General features: G+C 43.2%; 1 protein-coding gene across 3 annotated transcripts in view; it reads left to right on the plus strand.

Moving 5' to 3' along the window:
• GRK5 (G protein-coupled receptor kinase 5) overlaps positions 1-26,236 on the plus strand; it is a 164,778-nt gene that overhangs the window by 62,835 nt on the left and 75,707 nt on the right. For all 3 annotated transcript variants that reach the window (XM_084525618.1, XM_084525620.1, XM_084525619.1), the window contains exon 2: positions 4,702-4,797. In XM_084525618.1, coding sequence (XP_084381744.1) covers positions 4,702-4,797 — 96 coding nt within the window. The remainder of the gene's footprint in view (positions 1-4,701; positions 4,798-26,236) is intronic.

Raw genomic sequence — 26,236 nt, forward strand, 5'->3', positions numbered from 1 at the left:
TTCATTTCCAAAAAGCAACGGGATGGTTTACGCAGCAGTTGTCAGGCTTATGCATTTGTAGCAACATGCAGATGATTTATGTGCAAACATGCCATGACAGCAGGGAAGAGAGGCACAAAACCGTTATCACAGCCTGTGACTGTTCTGAGAGTCACGTTCATCAAAAAAAAAGGCTGCAGGAGATAAAGGCAGATTAGCATCGATAAGAGGAGCTATGTAATGTGATTCTCTTTTGAGGGCATGTTGTGGACTTTTTATTGTACCTTATAAACCAGAGCCTCCAGGGACGGGTCTGTAGTAACATTGTCTCCCAGCGGATGGTGGAGGCTTACCTGCTTTCAGAAATCCAGCCCTCATGCTCTCCTCCTTTCCTTGGGGTGACGGAGAAGGGGATTCACAGGGAGGTTCCTCATGCTCTTGTAACAGCTTGTTTTAAGCCCATGTTAGTCATCAAAGATCTTGTAAGGATAAAGCAATGCTCCTGGTATTATTTTTTTTTTTTCTGCTTTCCCAGATGAGAAGGGCAGGGGGAAGGGCAGAGAGCAAGCAGTGTCCTTCATCCTTCATTCTTTGGAAACAAACCATTTTCATTAGCTAGTGTGGCTGAGCATAGGTGGGACAGGTATGAAGCTAGAAGGGCAAACCTGGGTGAACTTCCATGCACGTACGCAAAGGATGGAAGCATTTGTTTTAGAAACTAGATGAGCAACAGAGGTTGTGCAAAAGATATGGAAAAATCGCAGAGAAAAGTGATGGGCTGATGAGTTTAATTCACTCCATCTCATTAGGAAGAGGCACTCCAGAAAAATAAGCAGTTCCACGTTTCAAATTGGTATTCTTTTCCTTCAAAAATACACAGTTAATCTCCAAAAAAAATAAAAACAGCTTTCTAAGATCTTCCCCTGAATCTGCCTGTTGTCCGGCCTGTACTAGACAGATCATTTGTTTAGTCTGTCATGGCAGTTCCTACGTGCCAACAACAAAAGTGTTCGGAGGGAGCGCGAAGAGGCAGGTGGATGTGTGCCATATAGCTGCATAAAGCTTGACAGTGAGTGAAGGAAGAGTGGCAAGAGGAAAGGAAGAATTCTTTTGTAGCCTGTACATTTCTTTTGAGTGAAAGAAAGGTGCTAACCATGATTTTTAGTATTTTTTGGAGATTGTTTCATTGCTCTCATGTGCTGTGTATTCTCGGCCTTCCAACCATAGTGTAGAGAGCTCTACACCCTTGGTGGGAAAGAGCTGGATGACAGCCTAGCTACTGCTGCAAAATGGAAAATACCAGCTGTATTCCCCCTCAGTGGTCTGTGAATAGTTTACCTAAACTGCAGATTAACCAGATTGCAGGTAATGCAGTTGAAGGCAAAGAAATGTTGGCAAGCTTGGGTTAGCCAGATCTGGCAGCCCAGGGAGTGATGCAGGCTTACTGACTTGGGCAAGAAGAGAATAAAAGTATGAAGCCACCCTACCCGTGCTTAAAAGCCACACGGCATGGTGCCATGAGGTACAAAGGGAATATGTTACAGGCATGATGCTAGAAGGAATTCACCCATCTTTGTGTTTAACTCTGTGTTATGAAATGTCCTTTATCAGCTGAGCAGGAACATGGCTCGATCCTGCAGCTGGCAGGACTGACAGGCTCCAGGCTCCAGCTCTTTGCTCAGTCGCTGATTTCTCACAGCATTTTGGACAAAACACTTAATGTCTCACTGGCTTAACAGGATGCAAGTACTCTCCTACCTTCTCTGGGTGTTAAGAGAGTAAATACATCCTGCTCAATGGAGGCAAGAAGGGTAGGCACCTTGGCTAAGGGTAGCTCCTGCTCCCAGATGTTCTACATGTGTGCTTTTGGTTATGCCTCCTTCTGTGCACAGAGATCAGAGCTAGATTTGCTATTGGACATCAGAAGAAGATACAAAACATGCCATGTATTTTTCAGTAGGGAGGATGTAGAGCAAATGCTTTTGTTTCCTGTAGGACTGGTTGACAAGTTAGAGAATTAGCTTCAATCCCCAGTTTGCAAATGCTGAGCTGTTAAGTGAACACGAGGGAGTGGAGCTGAGATTTCCTGCTGTCGCTGGGAGCTCACCTTTTGTCATCAGCAGCAAACCAACATTTTAAAGCAGTCGGCCCCTCCAAGACCGCCCGATGAAACTCGCATATAAAACATGGCACATCTGTCAAGTTCTGCTTGGAGAAGCTGCCTCGAAGATTGCAAATCCTCCTGTCCAGAAGAAACAGTGCAAAGGCAGCAATCAAGACAATGTGTGAAAAGCTTCCCTTTGCAACCTGCACAATTACTGACCTATTCAGAGAAAACTCCCCTTTTAGCTTTTAGCTCTGCTAGACAATTTCCCCTGTCTCAGCTGTCTCACTGCATTATGTCCTTCAAGCCCCCTGGAATTAACATTTGGAGCCAGCAAACACTGCTGGCTCCACAAGAAAAGCTGAGAGCAGAAAGGTCAGGTCGATTAAAGCAGTTGATCAGAATCTTTAACATAAAGACGTCACAGGCAAAATAGTAACGCTACTTCATGCTCAGCTAAGAGCAAATGATTCATCAGGCAAGGCTGCTTATTTTTGGAGGACAGCCACAAAAGAGAAGAGAACGCGCTGGCTGTATTGATCACAGTTGTAACGAGGGACCACAGAGCCCTGCTCCAGTTCTGATGGAAATTTAATGTCAGAAATACATCATCCAATGCAAATATATCAATATGTATTTTACATCGAATGGAATTTAAAAACGTCCTGGCCCGGCTCGGTGTAGTCGTTTTGTCTCTGCACAGATCTGAGAGTTGTCACGTCGAGCAGAGGGCTGCTGTGCAGTGCTCTGCGCTGCTCGATGCTGCAACCATTTTGTGAGAGTTTCTGGACGGGTGGCTGGAGAAGGAGGTGAAATCTCCAGCGCTTTGGCCTCGAGTTTAAACCTTCAGCAGGTGAAGGTTTACCTGTGCTGAGGAGATGCAGCCTAAAGGATGCTTTCATCTGGCTTACTCCTGCCACCTCCTGTGTCCAGAGAGGCAGCCTAAGGAAGGGAGACAGAAATCCCGATGTGAATCCTGTGGCTGTCAAATGAGGATTGTTCTGCTCTGACACCAATCCCACTGCCTCCCTCCTTGCCCTCCCTTTCCTCCCCATCCCTCCCTTGGTGCTGATAAATCCATACTTCATTTTTAATCCCCACGGAGGTTGGGCAGCAGGGAACAGAACTCAAAGTTTACAGGATAAACGAGCATGAGGAAGGAGCTTCAGCACATGAAACCAGGCAGCATGTGCTGCGGGAAGAGAGCAGGGCAGCCTCTCTGAAGTTGTGGTTGGAGGGATGGGAAGGAAATGACTTTAGCAGTGGTGTTTTGGATGCACTGAAGAGGGGAGGTTGAAGAAGAGGTCATGACAGAGCCAAAGGGTATGTCTGTGTTGCGTAATTACCGCGTGGCGTGGAGGCAGTCATGGGCCTCTAGGCTTTGCTGGAAACCAATTCCTGGAAAGGGGAGCGGAGCTGGGCTCACAATAGTCTAAACAAGCCAGTTCCTTTACAGCTAGTTCAGATAGATGTGCACTACACTGGAAGATGTGGACATACCATAAATTCCTGTCAATAAGAAGTTCAAAATAATCCAAGGCAAGCTCTGCAATGACAAAACCATTGGTTACCAAAAGCAAAGAAATAGGAGGTGAGACGCAGAAGGAGCACTCCTGCTCCAAAGCTTCCACCGTGCGACCAGAAACCCCATGGAGAGCAGCTCTTTGCAGTTGTCCCAGGGTTCATGTTTTCTTTGTCTGCTACCTTTTGTGTCTAGGCACTCCTAATTCAGGCCGCAATGTCATGCAGTGCCCAACATGCACTCGGTCTGCAGCTGTGACTCTACCAGCCCCTCCAAGGAATTAACGCACATCGAATTAGTCATTTGATGTGCCAGCGCGTGTGAAATGGGCTTGAGTGATTCAGATTTAGTGAGCAGGGGCTGAATTGCTATATGAACACTGAGACGGGGGAGATGGGGAAACGAGGCGCGTGTAGGCAGTGTGAGAGACCAAGGCCAGGAGCAGGCCGCGTGGCTGGGAAAACTTGGACGTGGCACCTGGATGCCGGTGTCACCTGCAGCATGGTATTTATGAAGGGACATTGATGGGGGAGATTCATCAGGGTGGAGGATGTTACATTAATTTTCTCCCACCGTTGTCCTCCCTCCGAGGAAAATGCTGTAGCTCTGGCTGGTGTGTGTACCGCCAGCTGTAACGCTGTGCTGGCAGAACATGCAACGTGAGGGATGGAAGGCCAGCACTGAATGTTGAACTTGGGTTTCCAGCCCTTCTGTTGGGATGAAGTCAGGGTTCATCCCAAAACCAGAAGGGGGAGATCCGGGTTGAAAAGAGGTGACCTGTAATTTTACAAGGTTGTTTGACTCGCACGAAATGGCTGTGAGTTGGGGCAGATGGCGTTGGAGATGCTCAGCTCAGGCACTGTCATCTGAACTGGGTCTGGTAGGCCACAAGCCCCAGCTACCAACCTTTACCAACCCAGTCTTCTGACAGATGTCACCTCCTTGGGCCATTTCAGCCCAGACAAGCTGACTCAATTTGCCCATCTACCCAGCTTCAATTACTCAAGATATCCATAAGGGCTGTGGTTGGGCTGGTAAACTGTGGGTTGGGCGTAGTGCCCAAAGCAATCTAATCCTGATCTTTCTTCCTCTGCAGGGGGTGGAGGGAAACGCAAAGGCAAAAGCAAAAAGTGGAAGGAAATCTTGAAATTCCCCCACATTAGCCAGTGTGAAGATCTCCGAAGAACAATAGGTAAGAGTTTATCCCTTTTTGGGGGGGAATTATTGCCTAAATAAAATGTGCTGTCAAAACCGGCTCAGCAGAACTGCATTAAAGCTACTCTTGATTAAATGGGATAACTTTAGAGACGGTCACACACTGCATATAGCTCTTGTGGTGCTGCCGTGCAAGCTCAACATTTTCTGGCAGGTGGGACATGTACTTTGCGTTGGTACCTCCCAGGGCCAACATGACTGGAAAAGGACATTCAGAAATGAATCCCCTCATTGCATTACCATCTAATAAGTAGCTTTTTATCAGGGAGGAAGTGAGACGATGAAAGCTGTGAGATTGCTGATGCAGTCAAAGGTGAATATTAATTGTACTCTGGATATGGTGGTTGAAGAGGCAGCCGCTGCCCTCTGCCAGGCAGCACTGTCCTGCATTCACATCTCAACACTGGCTTTAGGCAGGTAAAATTACTTTGTTTTATTGACGTGGACCAAACCCTGCAGGTTTGGAAAGGGAGCTTGCAGGGACCATCTCCTTACCACAGCATTTCTCCTGCTCACACCTGCCAAATGTCAGCATTCTTTTGACTGCCCCCTTGCCAAACAAGGGCAGCGATTATCTCCTTGTGAAGTCGCGTTGGAAAGCTCAGTATTGCTGATCTCACCACAAGAGGTTAACTTCAGCAACTGAGGCTGTTTTTTTCCCCCACACTGACACAAAATCCAGGCATTGGCAATGACTGAATGAAAGGCAACAAACTGTAACAACTGAGATAGCAAGGAGCATAATTTGTCTGACTTGGGTGAACTCCTGGGGTCTGACTGGCAGTGCCCTGGCACTGTTTACATTCGAAATTCACAGCGTGTTTATGGAGAGAAAATATGTAGAACATTTTGAAGCTCTTTTCATGGTCTCCCTCAGTAAATTTCACTTCCCTCGCTTTCTGCCATAGAGCTAAAAGGAGGTACAGAAAGAGGGGGGAGGCAGGAAAAGAGACAATAATTTTTTCCAGTTCACAAGGCCACTTAGCCACTCTACATATGTACAAACCTTGGAAAAATTTCTAAACCTACAGAACCTGCTGGAGGCAAATCTAACTTAATCTATTGTAATGTACATAGGGAATTCTCTCTGTAGTGCAGGGGAAAAACTGCACTACATAAGATTTGCAAAGGCATAAAATATTCTAAAGGTAGTGGCTTAAGGAAAAAAGTCTGCAGAATATTTCTGTTTCTGAAAAGTTATTTCTGACATTTTTGGTGGCAGCTTTATCCTAACTAATTTGTTTTGCCTTTTGTGTGTGTGTGTGATTGAATTGGAGAAATCACAGGGCAAGTGCCCTTGTGATGCTTGCAGTGGATATGGCTTCACTGCAACCATTACCTGTTGATTGGGAATTACAGCACCTGATTTTTACACAATGGGAAATGAGGTCCCGATCCTTGTCCTGGGACTCTGATTTTATTGAGCAGCTTTCCTGCTGAGCCTCATCAGGCCATCAGCCCATGCTGGCACTACCACATTTTCATGTAATGTTAATGTAGCTGAGGTTGAAGCATCCCAGCCAAACAGATGCTGTTTATAAACTTCCCCTTGTTCGTACAGTGTGTCTGACACAGCTTGGATGAACCAGACCTGGGTGTCTAGCACCGAGGCATTCGCACATGTGCAGTTGACCCGAGGCATGCAGGGTAGTGTATGGATGTTCCTTTTATTGCCTCTGCTGGCAATATTATCCTGCACAGCAAGGATAACAATTATCCTTTGACACATCTTCATGGGCTATTTTCTGCAAGTTGTTTACCAGGACCTCAGGGTTTCAGGGACGAGGGGGTTCCACAGGTGACTTTACGAGGGAACACACTGAACCAGCCTTCCTGTATCCCCTGCCAGCTGAGCTGCTGCAGGACTTGCAGGGAATCCAGCTGCACGGTGTGTCTGCCATCAGTCCCTCCCCTGACAACTTTTGGGCTCCGCAGTCAGTGCCAAACAAATTCGATGATGAAACAGAGACCACAGAGAGGCTTGTTCTGTGACAGCTGACAACGAGCAGAGAAGAATGACTTTACACAAGAAAAAGGACTCAACCCCAGTGCCATGTGCTTAGGGATCGAGACAAATATTAGTAGGTTCTGCTCATCTCAGAGCTCTCTGCCATGTGTCAGCCTCCCAGCACTTCTGGCCAGACACAGTCATGCCACTTTGCCACATGTTAGAAAAAAAACCCCACACTGCATGAACCAGAGGATTAGGCTGCTGAGGTTTTCTTCTGGATACTTCCCAAGGTCCTCTGTCGAAAAGCTCAGGGTAGGGACAGGCTGGACCTTTTCTCCCTCTCGATTAGAGGTGGCACGAACTGCTGTGCAGCAAGGCACTGCTTGGTGTAGTGCAGCCGTGAGCCATAGGTGGAAAATGCTGCTGCTGTGACTGTGGAAATACAGCCTACATGTGTGCACAAATGCCCACATGCTGGTGTAAAGCCGTGTGTGCTTTTGCACCCCACTAAGGTGTACTGAAAAGCGTCTGTGTCTTAAGAAAATAGTGTAGTGTGAAAAGAAATCTGTGAAAAACAGGAAGGCTGAAATAAACCAAGGGTCTGCGACCTGTGTTGACACAATTATGAGTCAGTTCATACCTTTTGGTTCCCTCTGTGTTTACAGGAGACGCTGTGTTTGACTATCCATCATCTGGTGTCTTACTGAAAGGCTCGCTTAGTAAAACCCTTTTTTCCCCTCCTTCTTGTGCACAGAAACAAAAATCAAAACACCTGGGAGTAGCAGTGTGTTTTGATAAATAAACAACCGCTGGAAATGTCTTTATTAAAAGTGCCATTTAGCCAAGGAGCTACCTCTTTGGATTGCGCTTAAAACAACTTTTCTTCTTTCTTATTTTTTGCCCATTCTTGCCCAAAGTGCACAACACCTTCTGTAGGAAAACCCTGTGGCCTGCATTGTGTGCTAATTGATGGGCAAGTGGCTCGGGGGGGTGTTCAGAGGGATGCCACCCTAATGCCTCTGAGAGAGGCTGATAGATCCGCTGTGCACAGCGACTGCACGTCTCTGCTGCAGCACCCTTCTCGTGTCCAAAGGCAAGCCGTAGGAAAACAGCTCACCTTTTCCAGGATAGCACTGGCATTAGCAGCCCTTCCAATCGATGAAAACTTGTGTTTCTGACATTAGTGGCGATGAATCATATCACGGATCCCGCTAGCAAATGGCGTGCTGCTATCGTTAAAATTCACGGCTGATAGCTCTGCAAAAGAGATGTTTCAAGGGAAGGGAAAAAATAGCAAGGCGCAGCTTTAAAAATTCCTTCATTGGGCAAACATGGCATGAGTCGATGCCACAAGTTAGCGATACCCACTAGTTTAAAGGCCATCAGTAAACAAAAATATAAGAAAAAGTTGTAATTTCAAAGGCCAGGGTGTCTTTTTGATGATAAAAGATTTTGGATGTCTGTAAATATTTCTGAATGACGCAAAAGGTTCTCTTGGTTAAAAGTGTGGAATTTTTATTTATTTTGCTCAGACCCATTCTGTGCTTTTTTCTTTCATAAAAAACTGCTTGGGTGAAAGAGTTGATTATTCTGATCTTTGGCAAATTTTCTTTCGCAACTGTCCAAATGCTATATAATAAATCAAGATTTTTTTTCCCCATAGATTGAAGTCTGTGGGGAAAGTGCCACAGAATGTGTCTGCTGTTTGTTGCAGGGAGTGATTTGTTGCACTATTTTGCAGAAAAGTTTAACTCCTTCAGTAGAGGAGCTTCTGGTTGTGCATTGTGTCTGGGTAGAAGGAGAACCGGGGAGATGTATTTTGCTAAAGAGCTGGATTCAGCGAGACTTTAATGACAGAAAGATCAGTCCCCAGTTTTGCCACACCTGGTTTAAGAAGGGAGAAAAATCCTCCAGTGCCATTTAACCTCTTGTGTGACATTTGTGTCCCATTTATCCAGGGTAAAAGTAGCTTGAGCTTCCCTTTCTGGCAGGTTCCTTTTCACTGTTGTCAAAAATACATTTCTGTGTGAGAGATGCTTTGTAGAGACAGTGAACCAAGTAAGTGGGACAAAATTGAAGGCACAGAGTTCACATGCTCACTTTTTACAAAAGCTGGCTCTTTTTTCCCCCTCGTCTTTTCTGAATTGTACTTTTTCAGATCAAGACCTTCACCCATATGACCTTTTTGAGTCACTTTGGGTATCCCTGGAGGCACGCTGATGGTGCGGGCACTGCCATGGAGTGTAGAGCTGCCCAACCGAGCTTTGCCAGGCAGCCAGCACGGGTGCTCGTAGCAAGCAGCAGCATGGGCATCAGTGACAGAGAAGTGCTTGACTATTTATCCAGCTCCCTAGAAATGCTTTGCAGCCTGCACTGAGCTCCATCCTGTGGCAGAAAGACTGCTACTATACCCCACTTGTCTCATTTAAAGTGGCTCGGGCGCTTCTGCTCTGCACTGTGGTGCTGGGGCATCCTCCCCAAATTCCCACCAGCAATTCTTGGGTGCCTTTGCTTTGAGGGTTTCCAGGTGCTGCAGAGATAAGTGCATGGGCGAGGGGCCCTTGGGAAAGCAGAGCACGAGTTTGCTGGTGTGCTCTGTTGGGTGCAGTGACACTGTGGCATATTGATGCTCACAGCAAGGCTCTGCGGTGGGGTGGCACCCTGCCCTGCTTCAGCTGGGGGTTGTGTCAGGCACTGGCGAGATGCTAAGGGAACGGAGACGTAGACAGAGAAATGCTGTGAATGTGCAGATCTCAGAATCTGAGGTTACGTGGTGGTGTCATTCATAAAGCTCAGGCACTGAAACGGGAGAGGAAAAGCATCAAAACCCCAATCTGATCAGAGCACAAAGAAGCTGCCAATTTGCTCTCCACCAGACTCCTCAGCTCTGATGTTTACAGTGATTAAAAAACAACATTTGGAAATGTAGTTCTGAAGCCCACAACTAGATCAAGAGAAGGAACTGAAACTTGCCTCCCTCTGTAAATAACCAGGGACAAGTGGTTATAACTTCCGTGGTGATCTTACAGTATCTGTCTGGATACTGCACTGAAGGCTGATCATATTTTTTTGGCCAAAACTAGGGGAAGAGTTTTTCAGAAATATATATATATGTATATACATATATTTTTGTAGAAAACATTAGTTTTCCTTGGAAAAAAAAAAAGTACATTTTTATTGGAAATATTTTTTCAGCCAGAGAAAAGCTGTAAAAAAAAAAAGCAGAGAAAGAACAGCCAGCCCTGAGCTCTGAAACACCTTGGGGATGCACTGGGCTTTCTGTGGACCTGGGGAACTGGAATCAGTGGAGCAGAAAATTATCTAGTAAATAAAAGCAAAAATCAGCATACCGCATCATTGTTATACTCTTCATCAAAGCGAGTTTCTGGAGAAATTTGAGGAACTTAGGATTCTTCCCCACATCTTTTAAGGTCCAAGCTGATAAACACATCAGCTCACAAATCATTTTTGAACGGTGAAGTGGGACCTTGCTGCTGTTTGTGCATCACCCAGGTGTAAGCTCCCCATGAAGGTGTCTGCCCCTGTGGATAGGGGATAAAGCGGGGCTCCTGCCTCAGCTGCTTGGCACAGACCCTCTGGGGGCTGCACTTTTTGGCCAGCCCCACAGCCCCTGGGCTGCTCATGCTGCTCTAATCTGCAGGGCTACCACCGAGAGCGCAGAGGGAGGGGAGCTCAGGAGGGATGGAAAGCAGAGCTGGAAGCACCACTGAAAGCCGTGATAGGATTTATTGCTCTGGAAAAAGTTATGCAGATTTTTTGGACAGCATCAATGCAGGAAAAAACCCTCAAGCTGATTTATTTCTGAGGAAGAAACAAAGTCCTTCCCTTTGACAATCTGAGCTCCATACCCTTCCTTTCCCCTTCTCCTTCCCTATTTCTTTCTCCTGCACTAGGCACAACTTTCCTCTCTCTTCCCTGAGCCAAAAGGTCTCCTTCGAAGCACAGCTTACACAGCCTTTCCAGCGTAGACCTTCAGCAGTACCCTGTAGTTTCTTGGATTTGACGTGCTGTCCCATATCATGAATGCATCTAAATTAAATTAGAAACTCTTCAGGGGCAGGAACTGGCTGCGTGATAGATAGTGTTCCAGCACATGAAATGATACGACTGACGTCAAAACCATATTGTTTGTTTACAAACCCGCAGTTGGTTCAGTTCCTTTCTTCAAAATCCTTCAGATTCAACTATAATTCTATCATAAACATGGGTTTCCAGGGCTCTAATGATGGACAAATAGAGCAATGTTTGGTGCCCTTGCAAGATTAGCTGTATCCAGTTTATAGCGATGGGTGGAATTGAGAAGGGTTTTTTTTTTTTTTCACTTTTTTTTTTTTTTTAATGCCATCACAGAAAGTATGTGAAAAACAAGCTGTTTTATGCATCTAGCGAGACTCAAGACTAACACTGGGAGCACAGGCTGCTCGCAGGCTGCTTGTGCTTGACAGCTTCCAGGACGGGAAGGGGACGCAGGGGAAATGAGTTGAAATGATCTCAGCCCACATTCTATTTACAGAATTCATTTCACAAGACTTAATCCATTAAGCATTACCTTGGCAGTGGCAACCCAGAAAGAAACCAAGAAAGACGTTGCTTTTCTCCGTAAAGAACAGGCAGCAAACCCAAGTCTCCTTCCCAAGCAACGAGTCCACACTTGCAGTCATTCAATAGAAAGCTTCCTAAGGTAGAAATATTATCCCTAAACCTCTGTATTTTTATTTAGTGGCAAAGACTATAGTTGGTGCAATAAATTAATCTTCACAGAGGAAGAAAAAAATGAATTAATTCCAAAAGCTACTACAGGGATATGCAGAAAAGGTATTAAAAGGGAACATACCCTTTTAAAAGATCCATTTCATCTCTCACTGAAAATAGAAGTAGATATTGTGAGCTGCAGGGTTTTTCATTATCTTATTAGGTAATATGAGTCATTAAGGCTAATTAATACTTATGCAGTGATTTGAAATTGTAAAATGCTATAGAAGTGCTCACGGGTCCTGTTAAATAGTAGTGCTTGGTTGTTAAGGAAATTTATTTTAAAATCGAGTTAGCATTTCCTGGATATGGGGGATGAGAGGTAGGGCTACATTTATGATAACATCTTACTCCTCTTCCCGTCGAACTCCCATGTAACTTTGCTACTGATATTAATGGAAAGAAGGCGGCAGGGCAAAGGAAGCCGCTGGTTTCGTTGACTCAGTTCAGCTCTGCTAAGTCAGTGAGAACATTTCCCTTAAAATAAATTGTACGGGAGCGCTCTTACAGTGAAAGCAGGGAACCGTGTGCGGGGAAAAGAGAGAGAAAAGATTTACCAGACTTAGATCACAGGGATGCTGTGAAGTGTGCTCAAGCAGCCCAAAATCCTTGGGTTCGGGGATGCACTCAGGCATCTGGGGAGGGAGAAGATTGGCCTCAGTTAATGCTTGTCAGGGAAAAGAACTCGTTTGGGGTAGGTGGTAGGGGAAGCAGTTTTTTTGATGTGGTTTCCTCTGGTTTTAACAGAGGCCTCTAGGACTATGGCTGGGTTTCATTCTAGACTCACTAGAAACAGTCTAGAAATATGGCACACCCAGAAGCTGCAGGTCAGTGTGGGTGAGCACGGGAGACTGAGCCCCTAGCTGAAAGGTTTTGTAATGTAAGATAGCTTTTAAATAAAACGTTTATAGTAGAAAAGTGGAGTTATTTGTATTCTGGCTAAGAACCTGAAAACCAATAGTTTTTGCTTTTATTTCTTCTCATGCTCTTTCATGGAAGAGGGACAGGAGAAAAAAAAATAAAAAAATAAAAAAATAAAAAAAATAAATAAAAGCACCCCCTTCTTAACTTAAAACCAGAAAATGTGTTAGACCTTATTTATACAAAAGTCCTCCAAAATCAATAAAATATCTGAATGAAGCAAAATTCACTTTTTTTTTTTTTATATTGAATATCAGTAACATATAAATATCTGAATATCTGTAATATATAAAAGTGATCTCATACTTTTTTTTATTATTATTTTTTAATTTTACGTCTATCTTTGTGGTGCTTCTTTTACTGAGACAATCTTTGCCACAAAGTGTACTTCTTCGGCACACCATGTACTTCTTCCTTCTTTGTGAAGGTCCTTGGTCTCAGCGCCTCAGTCCCATTGGTTCAGGGCTTTTTTTGTTGTTGTTGTTTTTTGTTTTTTTCCTGACAATGCAAATGACGACACTGCAAATACAGCACTTCAATTTTAAATATAGTATAAGTCACTGCAAATTAGTTCATGGCTTAAAAGGGTCAGGATTCCTACTCCTTCTAAGTCCATGCCTCAGGTGAGACCTAGATAAGGGACCTTAATGCAAATCTGGCCCATTATTATCCTACTGCTCCTGATTTCTGGCTTTTGAGGAAAAGAGAGGTTGAGAGCTTTTGGGGTAATCCCACACATAGCTTTTAATTCTGCTTTTAAGACAGAATGTGGGGGAATTCATATTGGGAGTGACAAAACAAACAAACAAACAAAATTTTGCCTGTTGGCTGAATCCCTGGAGTCATTAAAAGATTCCCTTTATTTTCCAAATAATCACTATATGCTTCTTTGAAGACACATTGTAGGGGATAATTGAAATTATTTCTCTGTGCTCTGTTAATCAAAAATTGGGGTGTGGCCATGAATACTGCTAAATATTCATATTAAAGTTGAACCCTTGCTCAGCAGGGTAGAAGCAAGAGTTAAGAGACTATTTCTGGTTAGTGTTCCTGGTTATGTCAGTACTTTTATTTGCATATTAATCACATTTTACTATGATAAGTCAATGCCAGGTAATTCTAAGACAAGTAAAATAAAAACATTCTGTACCCTAAATTGCTGTCTCCTGCACAAAGAAATAGCAAAGGTGAGTAAATTTCAAATGTAGGGAAGGGAAATAAAATTGTAGAGCAAGATGATATAATGCAAACTGTGAAAACTTGCCTGAGTTTGGGGAGGAAGGTAGAATGGTATGTGATTTTGCTGAAGAGCTCCCAGTTGTCCTGGAATTGGTAAAGTTCAGTGCAAAAATGGCTCAACAAAAAGTCTGAAATCTTATAACATTTCAAAAATGTGCCAAGACATTAGAGTAAAATGCAGTACATTTAGAAAAATGTAGAGTTTTTTCCCTTTCCAGAAGAATAATTAATTTCAACAGCTGTGAATTCTCTGTGTTATTGAATGGCCAACCAAATTTTAACCTCTATAAATAGTAACAGATTTCTTTGCACCTGCCAGATTCACCATCCTCCTGCCCTGCAGCATCTTTGTATTTGCACAGCAGCACCTTGACAGCCTCTTCACGTCACACTGATTTTCTGGGCTCTCACTTGGACAAATTAGAGCAAGGCAGTGTGGACAAATTGGTGTAAGGTTGTTCTCTTGAGGAACAAAATCTGTCTCAACTACACATGAGTATTTGCAGTGTTGAAACAGCCCTCTATAAGTACGTAAGTGCTTTCAGGCTTTCGTAGCACCTGGTTCAAAATATTTTTGGCATTTGTAAACATGGTTTATGGAGAAAAATTGTTTTGAGTATAGGAAGAATTTGATATAAATCACTTTAGCAATACTCTGATTGGTCCAAACAAACAATATTCAGCACTTGGTCCCTGAGTTCGTTGCATTTGACCTTTCAGCATATGTATTGTTTGTGTCATGATCAGTAACTTCAGCACAGACCCCAAGTGGGGTCACACTGCAAAGGTCTCTAAAGGACAAAAGAGAAACCTGTCATGGGGAGCTTACCAAACAGGAGGGAGCATTGGGCTTAATGTAGCAGACTGGGACATAGGCACTCTAATCAGCTATCTGAGAGCCATTCCACTCCTAACAAGATCCTTTTCTGATCTCAGCTGAACCTGCTCAGCCTGAGCAGCAGCATGGAGGTGGGATGGCTCTGGGAGAGACCTCCATGCAGGTGTCTGGAGGGCCCCCAGGGAGCAGGGTCACTGCCCCTGTGGTGGGAATGGGCTAGCCCTGCTGCCTCCTGCAGGCTCTGCTTGCCTCCAACCTCATCCTCATCCAAGGAGGATGGAGAATGGATGGTCTGGAAGCCCCCTTTGCATCGTCATCAGTGGGAGTATTTAAAAAAAAAAAAAAAAAAAAAAAAAAAAGAGAGAAAAGAGCATCTATTAACCAGCCCTTGTGCTGGGAGCGGACCTCATGACCGTCCTTCGCTCCACTGAGGGTTTCTCCCTCCAAGGTAGAGACCCTCCTTCTGAGGCTGCTTTCATCCCTGCCCGGGAGACTGCGGGTGTCAGTGGGGCGCCATAACCTCATTATCTCCTATGGAAAAAAAGAAAAAAATATCTAAAAATATTGTTTATGCCAGTGTTGTCTGTGCCAGTGTGACTATGAATCAGTGGTCAGAGCTGCGAGGGAGAATTACAGCCTTTTCTCCCTGTTCTTTGCCGCTGACAAGCCCCAGTCCTGTGACTAGAGCTAATGTCTTTTTTAGAGTCCACTTCAAAGTCTCCTCAGGGGCCAGGGCCCTTCTTTTGAGTTACAAATCAACTTATTTAGGTAACATCTTAAGGACTGGAAGGCGGCAAAGCAAAGTTTCAAAGCTGCCAACGCAGAGGTCACACGAGGTTGTGGTTACTCCCACCGCCTGCTGCAATGGGCTCCATGCATCAGTACGGCCTGGGATTACGACAGGGCCGGCACAGAGAGAGGGAAGACATGGATCCACCCTCCAGCCCTGTGGTTTTCACAAGTTTTCTGGCACAGGCCTGTGTTTCAAATCCTAAAGGAGTCTTGGTGGACAGCTGCCATCCTGGGTGAAAAAAAGGGATAGGATTTTGTTCTCAATAGCGCCTTTGAATTATGTGGAAAGTAACCATCACCCGTAATCGATTACTACGAGGAAGCACCTATAGACTGCTTGAAACCTGTAAAAAGGTCCACAGTTGTTCACTGTAACTCATTGTATAAGTAAGTTATTCCTTTATTTTCTCTTTTCTCACATGATATTTGAGAGTGAGGGGTTATGGTTATTTCCTAAGCCCCAGTGATTTTAACCTTCTGTCTACTAGTTGCTACATCACATTCCCTCCCCCGCCACCCCGAAAAAAAAAAAAAAAAGCCTTTATCCCTTGTATAAAATAGCTACTAGTTTCCTTCTACTGATGCAAGTCAAAACAATATTTTAGCTGGCAGAATTATGTGGAATTCTGCCTCATCCTATTTTTTTTTTTTTTTTTCACTCCAATCAGCAAACTAGTATTTCCCTAACGAGTCCCCGGACCTGGCAGTTTTCCAGGGTTTCCCTCTTTGGTAGGCAGCAATAAGGAAGGGAATCTCAGCCCGCTGCCAACTCACCCACTTACAACATGTGTTTTAGCGAGGGATCAGAAACCCTTTCCTCTGAACGCCTCAGAGCAGAGAAAGCACTGGGAGTTCAGCTGGAGGCTCTGGCTGTGAGATATGGATCGTCAGGACTTGAATTAGAGAGCAAATACAGCACTTTGCTTTTCTTCCTCCTTTTTTTTTTTCTTTTTTTTTTTTTTTTTCTTTCTTTCCCTTCGTTTAAGTGAATTTAAGTCCTGGCGACAGCTAATAATGCAGGCAGCCCTTGAAAGAGAAATGCTGTGTTCATCTCACAGACAGGTGCAGCCTGATTTTCCCTACCTTGCCTAGTACCTTGCACCTCCACCTGGAGGGGACCAGAGCAGAGAGGGGCAATATTTCAGCACCCGTCATCGCTCACTCTTGGCTGGCTCTGCCAGCCTGGGTGCCAGTTGTGGTGGTGGCTTTTGCATAGCTGTGGATTTGATACCAGTTTCGCTTGCCAACTGCCAGCATAAGCTGTGTAACTTGCAGCTCCACAAATGCCATGCCGGCATCTGTTTCTCATCCTACAGCATTTTAAATAATGCACATTTCCAGCTGTCTTCCCCTTCCTTCCCAATTTCAAAGCACAATTTGTCCATTTCATGTATTGCTCTGAGAGGCATTTTCAGGCTGCTCAGTCAGCGTGCGCAAAGCAAAGCCGGTCGTGGGGCTGCAAGGTTTGACATGAACTGTCCGTGCATCGAAACAAGAAATTCTCAGCTGCAAGCAGCCCCACACCATAACACTTGTGGAATGCATTAATTAAATAAAAGTCCCTGGAAGAGGTGAAATGGTGGAGGAACTTTGTGGATAATTTGGCAGCTCCCTAGTACAGTATTCACAACTTCAAGTCTCTCAGGAAAAAAACTGAGCAGCCTTTAGAGAGGGTTTCTCAAAGCCCCGCTTTCCAGTGGAAATTTAATTGAAGAGCTCTGTGAGGACCGTGGAAGTATGCTGCTCACAAGTGGAGGAAATATTAAATTCTTTGTTTGTGGTAAATTGCTGACCTTTGTCTTCAGCATTAAAGCCATCTGAAGAAAACCATTCCTAGCACACAGTAGGATTAGTTGCCTTTGCTGGATATTTTCCTGTGTACAGCATAATAGTTTAATATGAATATAGCAGGAAACAAGGAAAATTGAAGGTATAATTCAGTTTGAATGGCGTGATGCAAGAGGTGATTTCTTTTAAGGAGCTAGAAGACAAAGGGATCAGCACTAAATATTTTAAATGAGCTTTTGGAACCATCTCTTAATGGCATTTTTATCACCCCTTCTCCTTTTATGACTGTAAGACCTAAATTTCCTGATAGGATCATTCTCTCTCTCTCTTCCTCTCTCCCCCTCTCTCTTTATTTTATTGTTATTTATAGACTGTAAAACGTTAATCAGAACAGTTTTACTTATCAGGTTATAAAAATGCTCTATCTTATACCCTACAAAGTCAATAAGTGTTTATTTCTTTAGCATAGTTGCAGATCCCCTTTCTGGTTTAGATTTTCTTGGTATCAGTACAATCTTTATCCGCTGAGTCAACAACTCAAGGCACAAGCTCTTCGTGCCATGCTGCTGCTATCCATTTCCTATAGTAGTCTTATAATTTCCCAAATTTCTCCACCCCTTTCAAAGCCTGGGAAAGCAGATGGACCCTACAGGATGACCTGGGGGTCATGAAATCCAGGCTGTTAGAGCTGAAGTGGGGAAGTGCATTCCAGAGGAGACAACCCTTCCACCGAGAGTGTTTGCAGCTCGGGCTGCTCTCCAGCCCAAACCGCCGAGCTGATCCTGAGCTCTTCAAATAATTGCAAGTGACATGGCCTGGGGCACGGAGACAGCAGATGTCTGATATTTAGGATGTTATGGTGTTTTCCACTTGAGCTGGAACTCAACTGCTAGCTAATGACAGTCACGGGGACTCCGTGCAGCGCATGTCTTGAGCAGGGCACACAGGAAGAAAAATTCATTCAAGAACATTGTGCTTTTTTCAGTCATTTGAAAGGGGAGAAAGTGTGTGGGAAGCCAGCAAAGGCATGAATCACCACAAAGAGGTCCATATCCAAATGTCAAGCCCACAATTTTCTCATCAGTCATAAATGGAAAGCCACTCGGCAAATCCCACCCAACCCTGAAGCTGCATGACAAAACTATCCCCTTCGTTTTGGTCTCTCATGCTGCTTTTTCGTGCTGTTTAAGTACATCAGTTTACTTTTGTGCCCAAGGCTAAAGCTCCAGATATGTCCCTGAATCATATTGGATTGGACTGCCACTCTGCTGCCATAGAGTGTAACCAGTGCTGTCCTGATGAACTTTCTGTCCCATCAAAGCTCTAAATTGGCATTGCTCTTCAGCTTCTGTTCCTGAAGAAGAAGGGGAAGACCATGTGGCCAATGTGCAATAATAAAAATAGCTGACCTATCTGCAAGGACTGCTGTGGACTAACAGTTATCTGTGGCCTGGAGGAGGTTATCAGTAAACACAAGGAGTGTGGATCGTATTTAGACCTAGGCTCAAACAGATTGGGTCAAAGAGTCTGAGAACTACAGAGCATGGCCATGGGAAAAGATGATGCTCTAATTCAAGGCAACAGAAAGTGCACATAAAAAATGTAATTTTTCAGGCAGCATGAGTAAAAAGCTAAGGTAATCATGGAAACATTTCATCAAAAACCCCAAATGAGGGACAGCAAAATGAGCACCATAACAGGCACTCTGCGTTTGCACTGAAGGAAGCTCCCTTGAAAAAAAACACAGAAGCTATTTGTCCAGGGCCCTTCCCAATGTGTAGCTGCAGGTGGCTTAATGCAATGTGCATGGGAACAGCCAGAAAAGAGTGACAGCACAGGGTTATTAAGAACTAGCCATTGCACCTAGTGTTTCTGAAGGACTTTGCTCAAACTGAAAAACATGCTATGGTGCTTCATGCTCTAGCCTGTTGTAGCTAGGATAGCCTAGTAGGCATTTGCTCTCTCAGACTGTACTTGCACTGTCATTTCATGATGTTGATCTATTAAATCAGTGCTAAAAATTGTACTTGGACCCCCTGGTGTCTAATTTACAACAAGCATAACTCATGCTCGTATTAATTTTAGAGACAGGATATTTTAGGGCTTTAGACGCTTCTTGTTATTAATGACCTACTGTAGCTCTCTGAAGCTCCCACTCTTACCCAGAACTCAGCTGCCAATTACTCATACAGAGGGGAGGATCACGGGGCCCAGCAATGAAATCCATGCCTTCCATCTGGTGCTGAGCTGTGCAGTGTGTTGTGATACAGGATACAAGAAACACAAAGTGGTCTCTGTCTTAACTGTGGCCACTAACAAACTCAGAGTATGTTAATCAGTGATTTGTTACCTTCCCTTGATTTGAGGAACCCAAATATATTCAAATTGAAATGTGGATACCTACACGGGAAACGTGAATTTAGAGGCCTTGGCCTTCATGCCTTTAGAATTGTTTGGGCTCCTCTGAGTACAGGCTGGAAGAGATGGTCTGGTTTGGGTGATTTCAGTGATTTAATCTGAAAATTATTTGAAGGCTGGAGTGAAAAATACAGGAAAACCTGATAAGAAACTGAGAGAGGTCACAAGTTAAAATGTCACACAACAACGCTGAATTGCTAAAAAAAAAAAAAAAAAAAAAAAAAAAAGAACAGCAAAATGCTCAAATTAGATGAATTGTCTGATTTGGAAAACTGCAGAGTATCACAGCTCTTGATGATACCGGTGGACTCTGCATGAATTCTTGGAATATCTTGGAATATTTGTAAAACTTTTCACAATGATGGATGTAGAGGGAAATTATCTGAATACTGAAATGTGAGTATTGTAATACCTTCTATTAGGCTGTGCCAAGGAGAGGGCCAGATGTCAGAATGGTTGAAATCTGCCTATGTCAACAAAGGAACCTAAGGCAAAGTGAATGCTGTCTTGGGTCTGTTCAGGGGAAACGTCCTTTGTGAAAGATGCAAGCAGATTATTCCATAGTTGTGTCACTCTTGTACCCTTGCTGAGTTTTGATTGATGAGAGTTACCCACCTCAGTTGTTTTGTCTTATTGTCTTATTTGTTTTGGTATTTTGTCTTCCTTCTGTCACACCTTTGCTGGCTTGCATTTGCACAAGCTGTTTTTATTGAACAGAGTATAATGACTCCCACAAAAATAAGTCAAAGAAAAGGCCTATAATGTAATTTAGCCTCTCTCCAATGTCCTAAATGAGGATGCTGTTGGGCAGTTGGCACTTGGAGAAGCTACCCCCGTGACATTTCTTTCCTATTGTGCAGCTATGAAAAGAATCGATCAATCCTTTTCCATTGAATCCCAGATTCCACACTTGCTCTGAGGTCCTCACAAAATACAGCAATTTTCCAGAAACAGAAACGTGTTCACAGCTGCTCAGATCTTGGCAATGCTCACCAAAAGTCCACCTGTCTTGACAACATTGGACTTTTACTACTGCAAGAGCTTCCTTGTCCCTAGAGAGCTCTTCAGAAGTCATGGTTTGGCGTTGTGCCACGCAGTGGGGCAGTGCAGAACAAACTGCCCCTTGCTCTGTAAAATGAGTAGCAATCTACTATTAATGACTAAAACTGGTATCACAAGCAGGTCATTTAACCTACTTGGCAGACAGGAAAAACTGACTGGTACCTTATCTAAGCTAAAGCATTCAACAGTATCCATGTGATGAATTGTAATCTTAATTCTCCTGCGTGCTTGATGGACCGTGAAGGCAAGCAAGCAATGATGAATGTGGCAGCAATTTGATGTAGCCACGTTGATGATTTTTTTCCTTGAACATGTATCAGCAAACCCAAGAGTTTGCTGCTTTCAGTTCTCACGCTCCTCACTTTAAATGAAAAATGTAAATGCGTATTTAAATGCCTTACTTATATTAGAGTCTTCATCATCTTTCTGGTCAGCTAGCAGCAGTCAGATAGAAAGCACTCTTGAAAAGTGTTCTGGAAACATTCTCCACTACATTTTTTTTTTCAGAGGCTCACATACCAAATGAATGTTGTGGTTTGAGTCCTATTTTTCTTTAAGTGGCAAACCTACTTATCTTTGTTTGAAAAGAACAAAACATATCGATAGGTGAATGTAAATGCTGTAGAATGCATCTACATACATCCTGAATGAATGTAGGATTCTGGCCAGCACCTAACCTTGTTCATTTCTGCCTTCTGTTTGCTCTACTGACACCCTTTTCAAACATACTTTGTTTGCTAATTTAATATATCACAGAAAGGAGTTGGAGTGTTGATAGCACTTCAACTGTTTTTTGCTTCCTAACACCCCTTTGCAAAACCAATGCATCACACAGGAATGAATATAACTTATCCAATAACTAACTTTGGGATATGACAATTTGTCTTCCTTTCTCCAGTGGCCGGTCCTTCGACATTAAGGGTGTTGCATACATAGGTTTGATGTATTTTGGTGCCTTCAGTTCTTACTACATGTTTTCCAAGGCATTGACCATAATGAATATTGTATGTTTCTTCCATCTACAGATCTCACTACCTCTTCTGATGTGACTGTAATCTTATATGTAGTGTAGCTACTGAAAGTGATTTTTGATGTCATGTTTACTAGAGAAGCACACCAAGAGTGTTGGTTTCCATTTTAATTCTCCTTTGAAGGTGTCCTCTGATAATGGTGGCCTGGAATAACTGGGGACGGGATTTGGTGACTTTGGGGCTTGGCAAGTCTGTCATTTTAGTTACTTTATCTAAATTGTGTGGTATTCTCAAGAGTAATGAATTAATTATGCAGCCTAAGCATTTTACACTGTAGATTTAAATGTAGATTGCTAACATTTACAAGAAAAAATTATATTTCTTATGAGTTTCCCCATCTGATATGATTACATATTCTAACTTAAATAGATGTGGAATAGTGTCTCCAGATGCTGTTAATATTTTCAGTTCCAACTTCACTGACAAATTGAACCTTCCCTTGTACTGTTACATCTGTTTGGCTACTGGTACTGCTATTGGCTATGGCAGACAGAAGTCAAGGTCTTGTTTGTACTAAATACTTAACTATGATTATGATAATTAATATTTTAATATTCCTCTGAGAACGAAAAGTATTAAATAAATCGATGATATGGCAGAGTCACTGACCTTGCCTGGAGAGTGTCTTGAAGTTACTTCTGCAAGGTTTTTCAAGTCTATGGCCTTTCTGTTTAGCTTGTATCTCTGGATGGGCTATTAAAAGAAGATTGTTGTCTAGATACCAAACTTCAAGATCAGTGAACTTCCTTGAGCTTAAGCAGCACAAGAGATTTACAGCTAATTTCAGATAGTGACATTCAGAATAGGAGTAGAACTCATGTTAGAGACCTTCAACGGTTATCAATGGAAAATAAACAGTTTGGCAAGTCCCTGTGAGTTTATAGATAGAACAGGATGGGAATATCAAGATATGAGTGAAAACAGGCACCCACAAGGCATGTCTACACTAGCTTGTGAATGCCTGCAGGGTCCTGTCTGGAATAGCGGAGGTCACACAGAATAAGCAAAAACACCAACACCCATTAAATTATCTTGTTTTTCCAGTCGTTGCAACTCTGCTGAATTCAGTGGAGTTAGACCAGCAAAACTGAAGAAAATGCCACGATGAGCAAGGCATTCAATTTTTATCTTCTTAAATATCATCTTATCTCTCTGTTCGTTGGTGAATTGCCATAAGGCACACTCATATGGTAAATTTGAGGTTGGAAGGAGCCAAACTGTATTCCTACTTGAAAAATATGAAAAGTAAATAAAAGCAAAGGAATAAAGAGGAGATATTAGATTAGGTTAGATTAGATTAGATTAGATTAGAAAACAGGAGGAGAGCGTAATGTAGGAAAAGTGAAGATAGAGAGTGGGAGATAGAGAAGACCAGAAATAGTAGGGCCTGAGCACGTAAAATGATAGGATAGAAAGACAGAAGGAAAAAGGCATGAGTAGGGGAAGAAAAAAGAATAGAGAGTTATGAAATTCAGTAAATGTGTTTAGATCTGTTTTAAGGCAAGTCAGCCATACTCACTGTGTTGACTATGTGATTCAAAAGCGGTTTGGCTGCTCCTGAAAAAAAAAAAAAAAGAAAAAAAAAAAAAAGGAAAGAAAATTCTCCTGGTCTTTGGCAGAAGATAAAGTGACAACCTTCCAAACACCCTAATTTCCTTTCATTTAAAGTCTGGCATCCAAAAAATGGGGAGGTTGTCATCGCATTAGGAGTGAGTTCATTTGAGAGCATGATGGTACACACAAGAGAAGATGGCCAACAGAGCAGGGAGGCAGAGAGGCCTTCTGCAGACAATTTTTTTTCCTGTGGGATATACCTGGGACCCTCCAAGGCAAAATGCGCTTGCTTTCATCCACAACAAATGTTCTCCAAGTGCTATACCACATTTGGCAGTTGCAGCCAGTTGCAGCCAGAGTCAACACTTGATATTTCCCAGAACTGTAAATTCTAGTCTATGTAGTTTGCTGTGTGGGGGACTTTCAGATGAGCTCTTTTAATTGAGCTCGTGCCTGCTCTGCTTGGATATTGCAGCCTCTGTGGCATTTCTTATTAAGAGTAGGATGTTAAATCTAGTGTCCTGGCCACATTCCAGCCTGGGTGTTTATATTCAGCTCACCTAAATGCCACTGTTGGATCATTATATGAGAGCAAACTGTGGAGCTTGTGCTTTGCTAGTAATGAATATGCCCCTAAGATCTGCTTTACGGGGAGGCACATCAGTTCTCCTCTCAGGACCGTGAATTCATGTTACTAATGATAGCATGCACCAGGCCAGGCCCTGGTGGATTTTTTTTTTTCTTTTTGCTTCATAGTCTCAAGGTTTATTTGCTTGCTCTTGTGTTATCATTGATTTTTCTACAACATTAGTGTCCCTGAATTATCACATGATGTATCTCCAGCATGCTGCCGTAGCGTAGGTCCGTGTAATGGGTGAAGGATAAAAAACATATCTTTTAAATCAGGGCAGTTTCTCAAATACATATTTCTTCAAGAGGCTTGTTTAGTCTGTTTCTGTTTTGCCAGAACATGTGTTTTTAAGGAATATCCTCCTTTACCCGAGTAAATCAAGATTCTTTTTTGCTACATCAGTAGTAGTGGTTGAACCCAAGATGACTTGGAAGATGGCTTCGACAGGCTTCCAAAAGCGATGAATATTCATATTCTCTAAACTGCCTTGTTTTCCTGTGTTTATTCAGTGCCTAGCACCATGGGCTCCCTCATACAATCTTGGTCCTGTGCCATGATTAGGCATTAGCAGAGTAAAATATTCTTTATTAGTAATAATGGTGCAAATTAATAGCAGGAAGAGTGAACAAGTAGTCAGGGCTTCACTTTCTGTGCTTTGCTGTCCTCTGGGAGATTTGTCATGCAGATCTCTATGCCAGCAAGGCAATTCTGCAGCGATGGAGCTGCGATCTACTGCCCTGTTCTCTTTAAGTCTTATATCAACAAAGTAGCCACTGACTTCCTCATGTAGGATGCTGAGTGGTGCACCCACAGGGTGTACCCACTGCTCGCACTACTTTCAATATTAAAATGCTGAAGTAGGAGTACCTGAGTATTCCTACTGGAGCTTCCTACTTAAGGCTGATAGATAACCCAAACTGTAGGGTAACTTGATGAATTCTTCCTCCATGGAACCTGCTTTGCTAATACTTTTCCCTCTTTGCAGACAAGAATAGGTATTTATTTCATTTTTAAAACTATTGATTAAATTATCTTATTTGCTAAGTGCAAAGAATGAGCTGCAGAGCAGTGGCTTGAATCAGCCATGCCAGGCACACAGACCTATTGAAAGGTAGCAAGATTCTGGGTTTCACATAAAACAGAAATGTGTCTTGAGCGGGAGAAGCAATTACAGATCTCATTAAGGCCGAGTGCATGGGCATGCCATTTCATATTTCAGGTTTATTTTTATCAGGAACATAATTAATTCAAGAAGCTAGTTCCACAGGTTTTATTTTTAGATAGTTCTGGACCCAGCTGAGAAAAGGAAAGCTTGTCATTTCCTCATAGCTGGGTTGCAGTGAAAAGAACAAGAACAATAGTTTCCTGAGGGGGGTAACTGAAGGCTCAGGTGTTCTTACACAGTGTAATCGGAGGCTGGAGTTCACACATGGAGAACGTCTTCTTACGTATTCTGAAATCAACAGAGCAGAAATACGGTGCTGTACCATGCATAACGTGTAACCCTGCTTCCCAACAATCTAGTGCACGCTCCTGCTAGCAGAATGCAACACCATGGCTTTAATGCCAAATTCCTTGTGTGAGCTAACAAAACACCCAGTTTCCCTGATTGACAAACAAATCTGAACATCTGGTTTTGTCAATGGGATGGCCCCACTAACAGGGTCAAAGCTAAGTTAAGTCTGGTGTTGGTCACTCAATGAGCAGCTCAATTGTCTTGCCCTGCAAGTGCTACTTCCTACATTTTCTTCTTGACTTCATCTCCACGGATGAGATCAGTGGAAAGGAAGATGGGGAGGGAAGAGCATGGAGATTGCAAAACATGCTGGGAGAAATGTACTTTTCCATGCATGTCTTGCTTGCTGGACTGCGCATTCCTCTTCCCCTGATGACAGTATTATGTGCTGGGTTTTGCTGGTAGCTAGGCAGCTACCCAAAGCAACAAATCCAGGTGCCAATGAAACTTTCCATTGACTGAAGTGGGTTCAAGGGCAGCAGTAACAACTCACAATTCAGTCTCTTCTGAGGCCACAACACAAGGTCCCATACAATATTTTTAACTGCAGATTATTCCAAAAGCTCTTTCAAAACATAATCTGTATTTCTTGCTGCATATCTGTACCAAGGATTTAGAGGGAAAATGGGTTATTAGTACCTAATTTACATTTCGTGTTTTATCCTTTCTGGCAAGTTAAATCTGTGGTCAATGGTTCGGCCCTAAATGGCCTTTCATTACTCAGGCTGTCCAGACATTCATAACCTTATGAGTCTTTACCAAAGAGGCTCATATTTGTGCCAGAAATTCTGAGAGAAGAGAGAGCTCATGTGGAATATGCATAATGTAAGAACTAAATGGAGTTCAAGGAACGTAAGGTAATATTAATCCCTGATAAGCAGAGATGCTTGACTATTACAAAT

This window comes from Aythya ferina (genome assembly GCF_964211825.1).
Source record: "Aythya ferina genome assembly, chromosome: 7".
Lineage (NCBI taxonomy): Eukaryota > Metazoa > Chordata > Aves > Anseriformes > Anatidae > Aythya > Aythya ferina.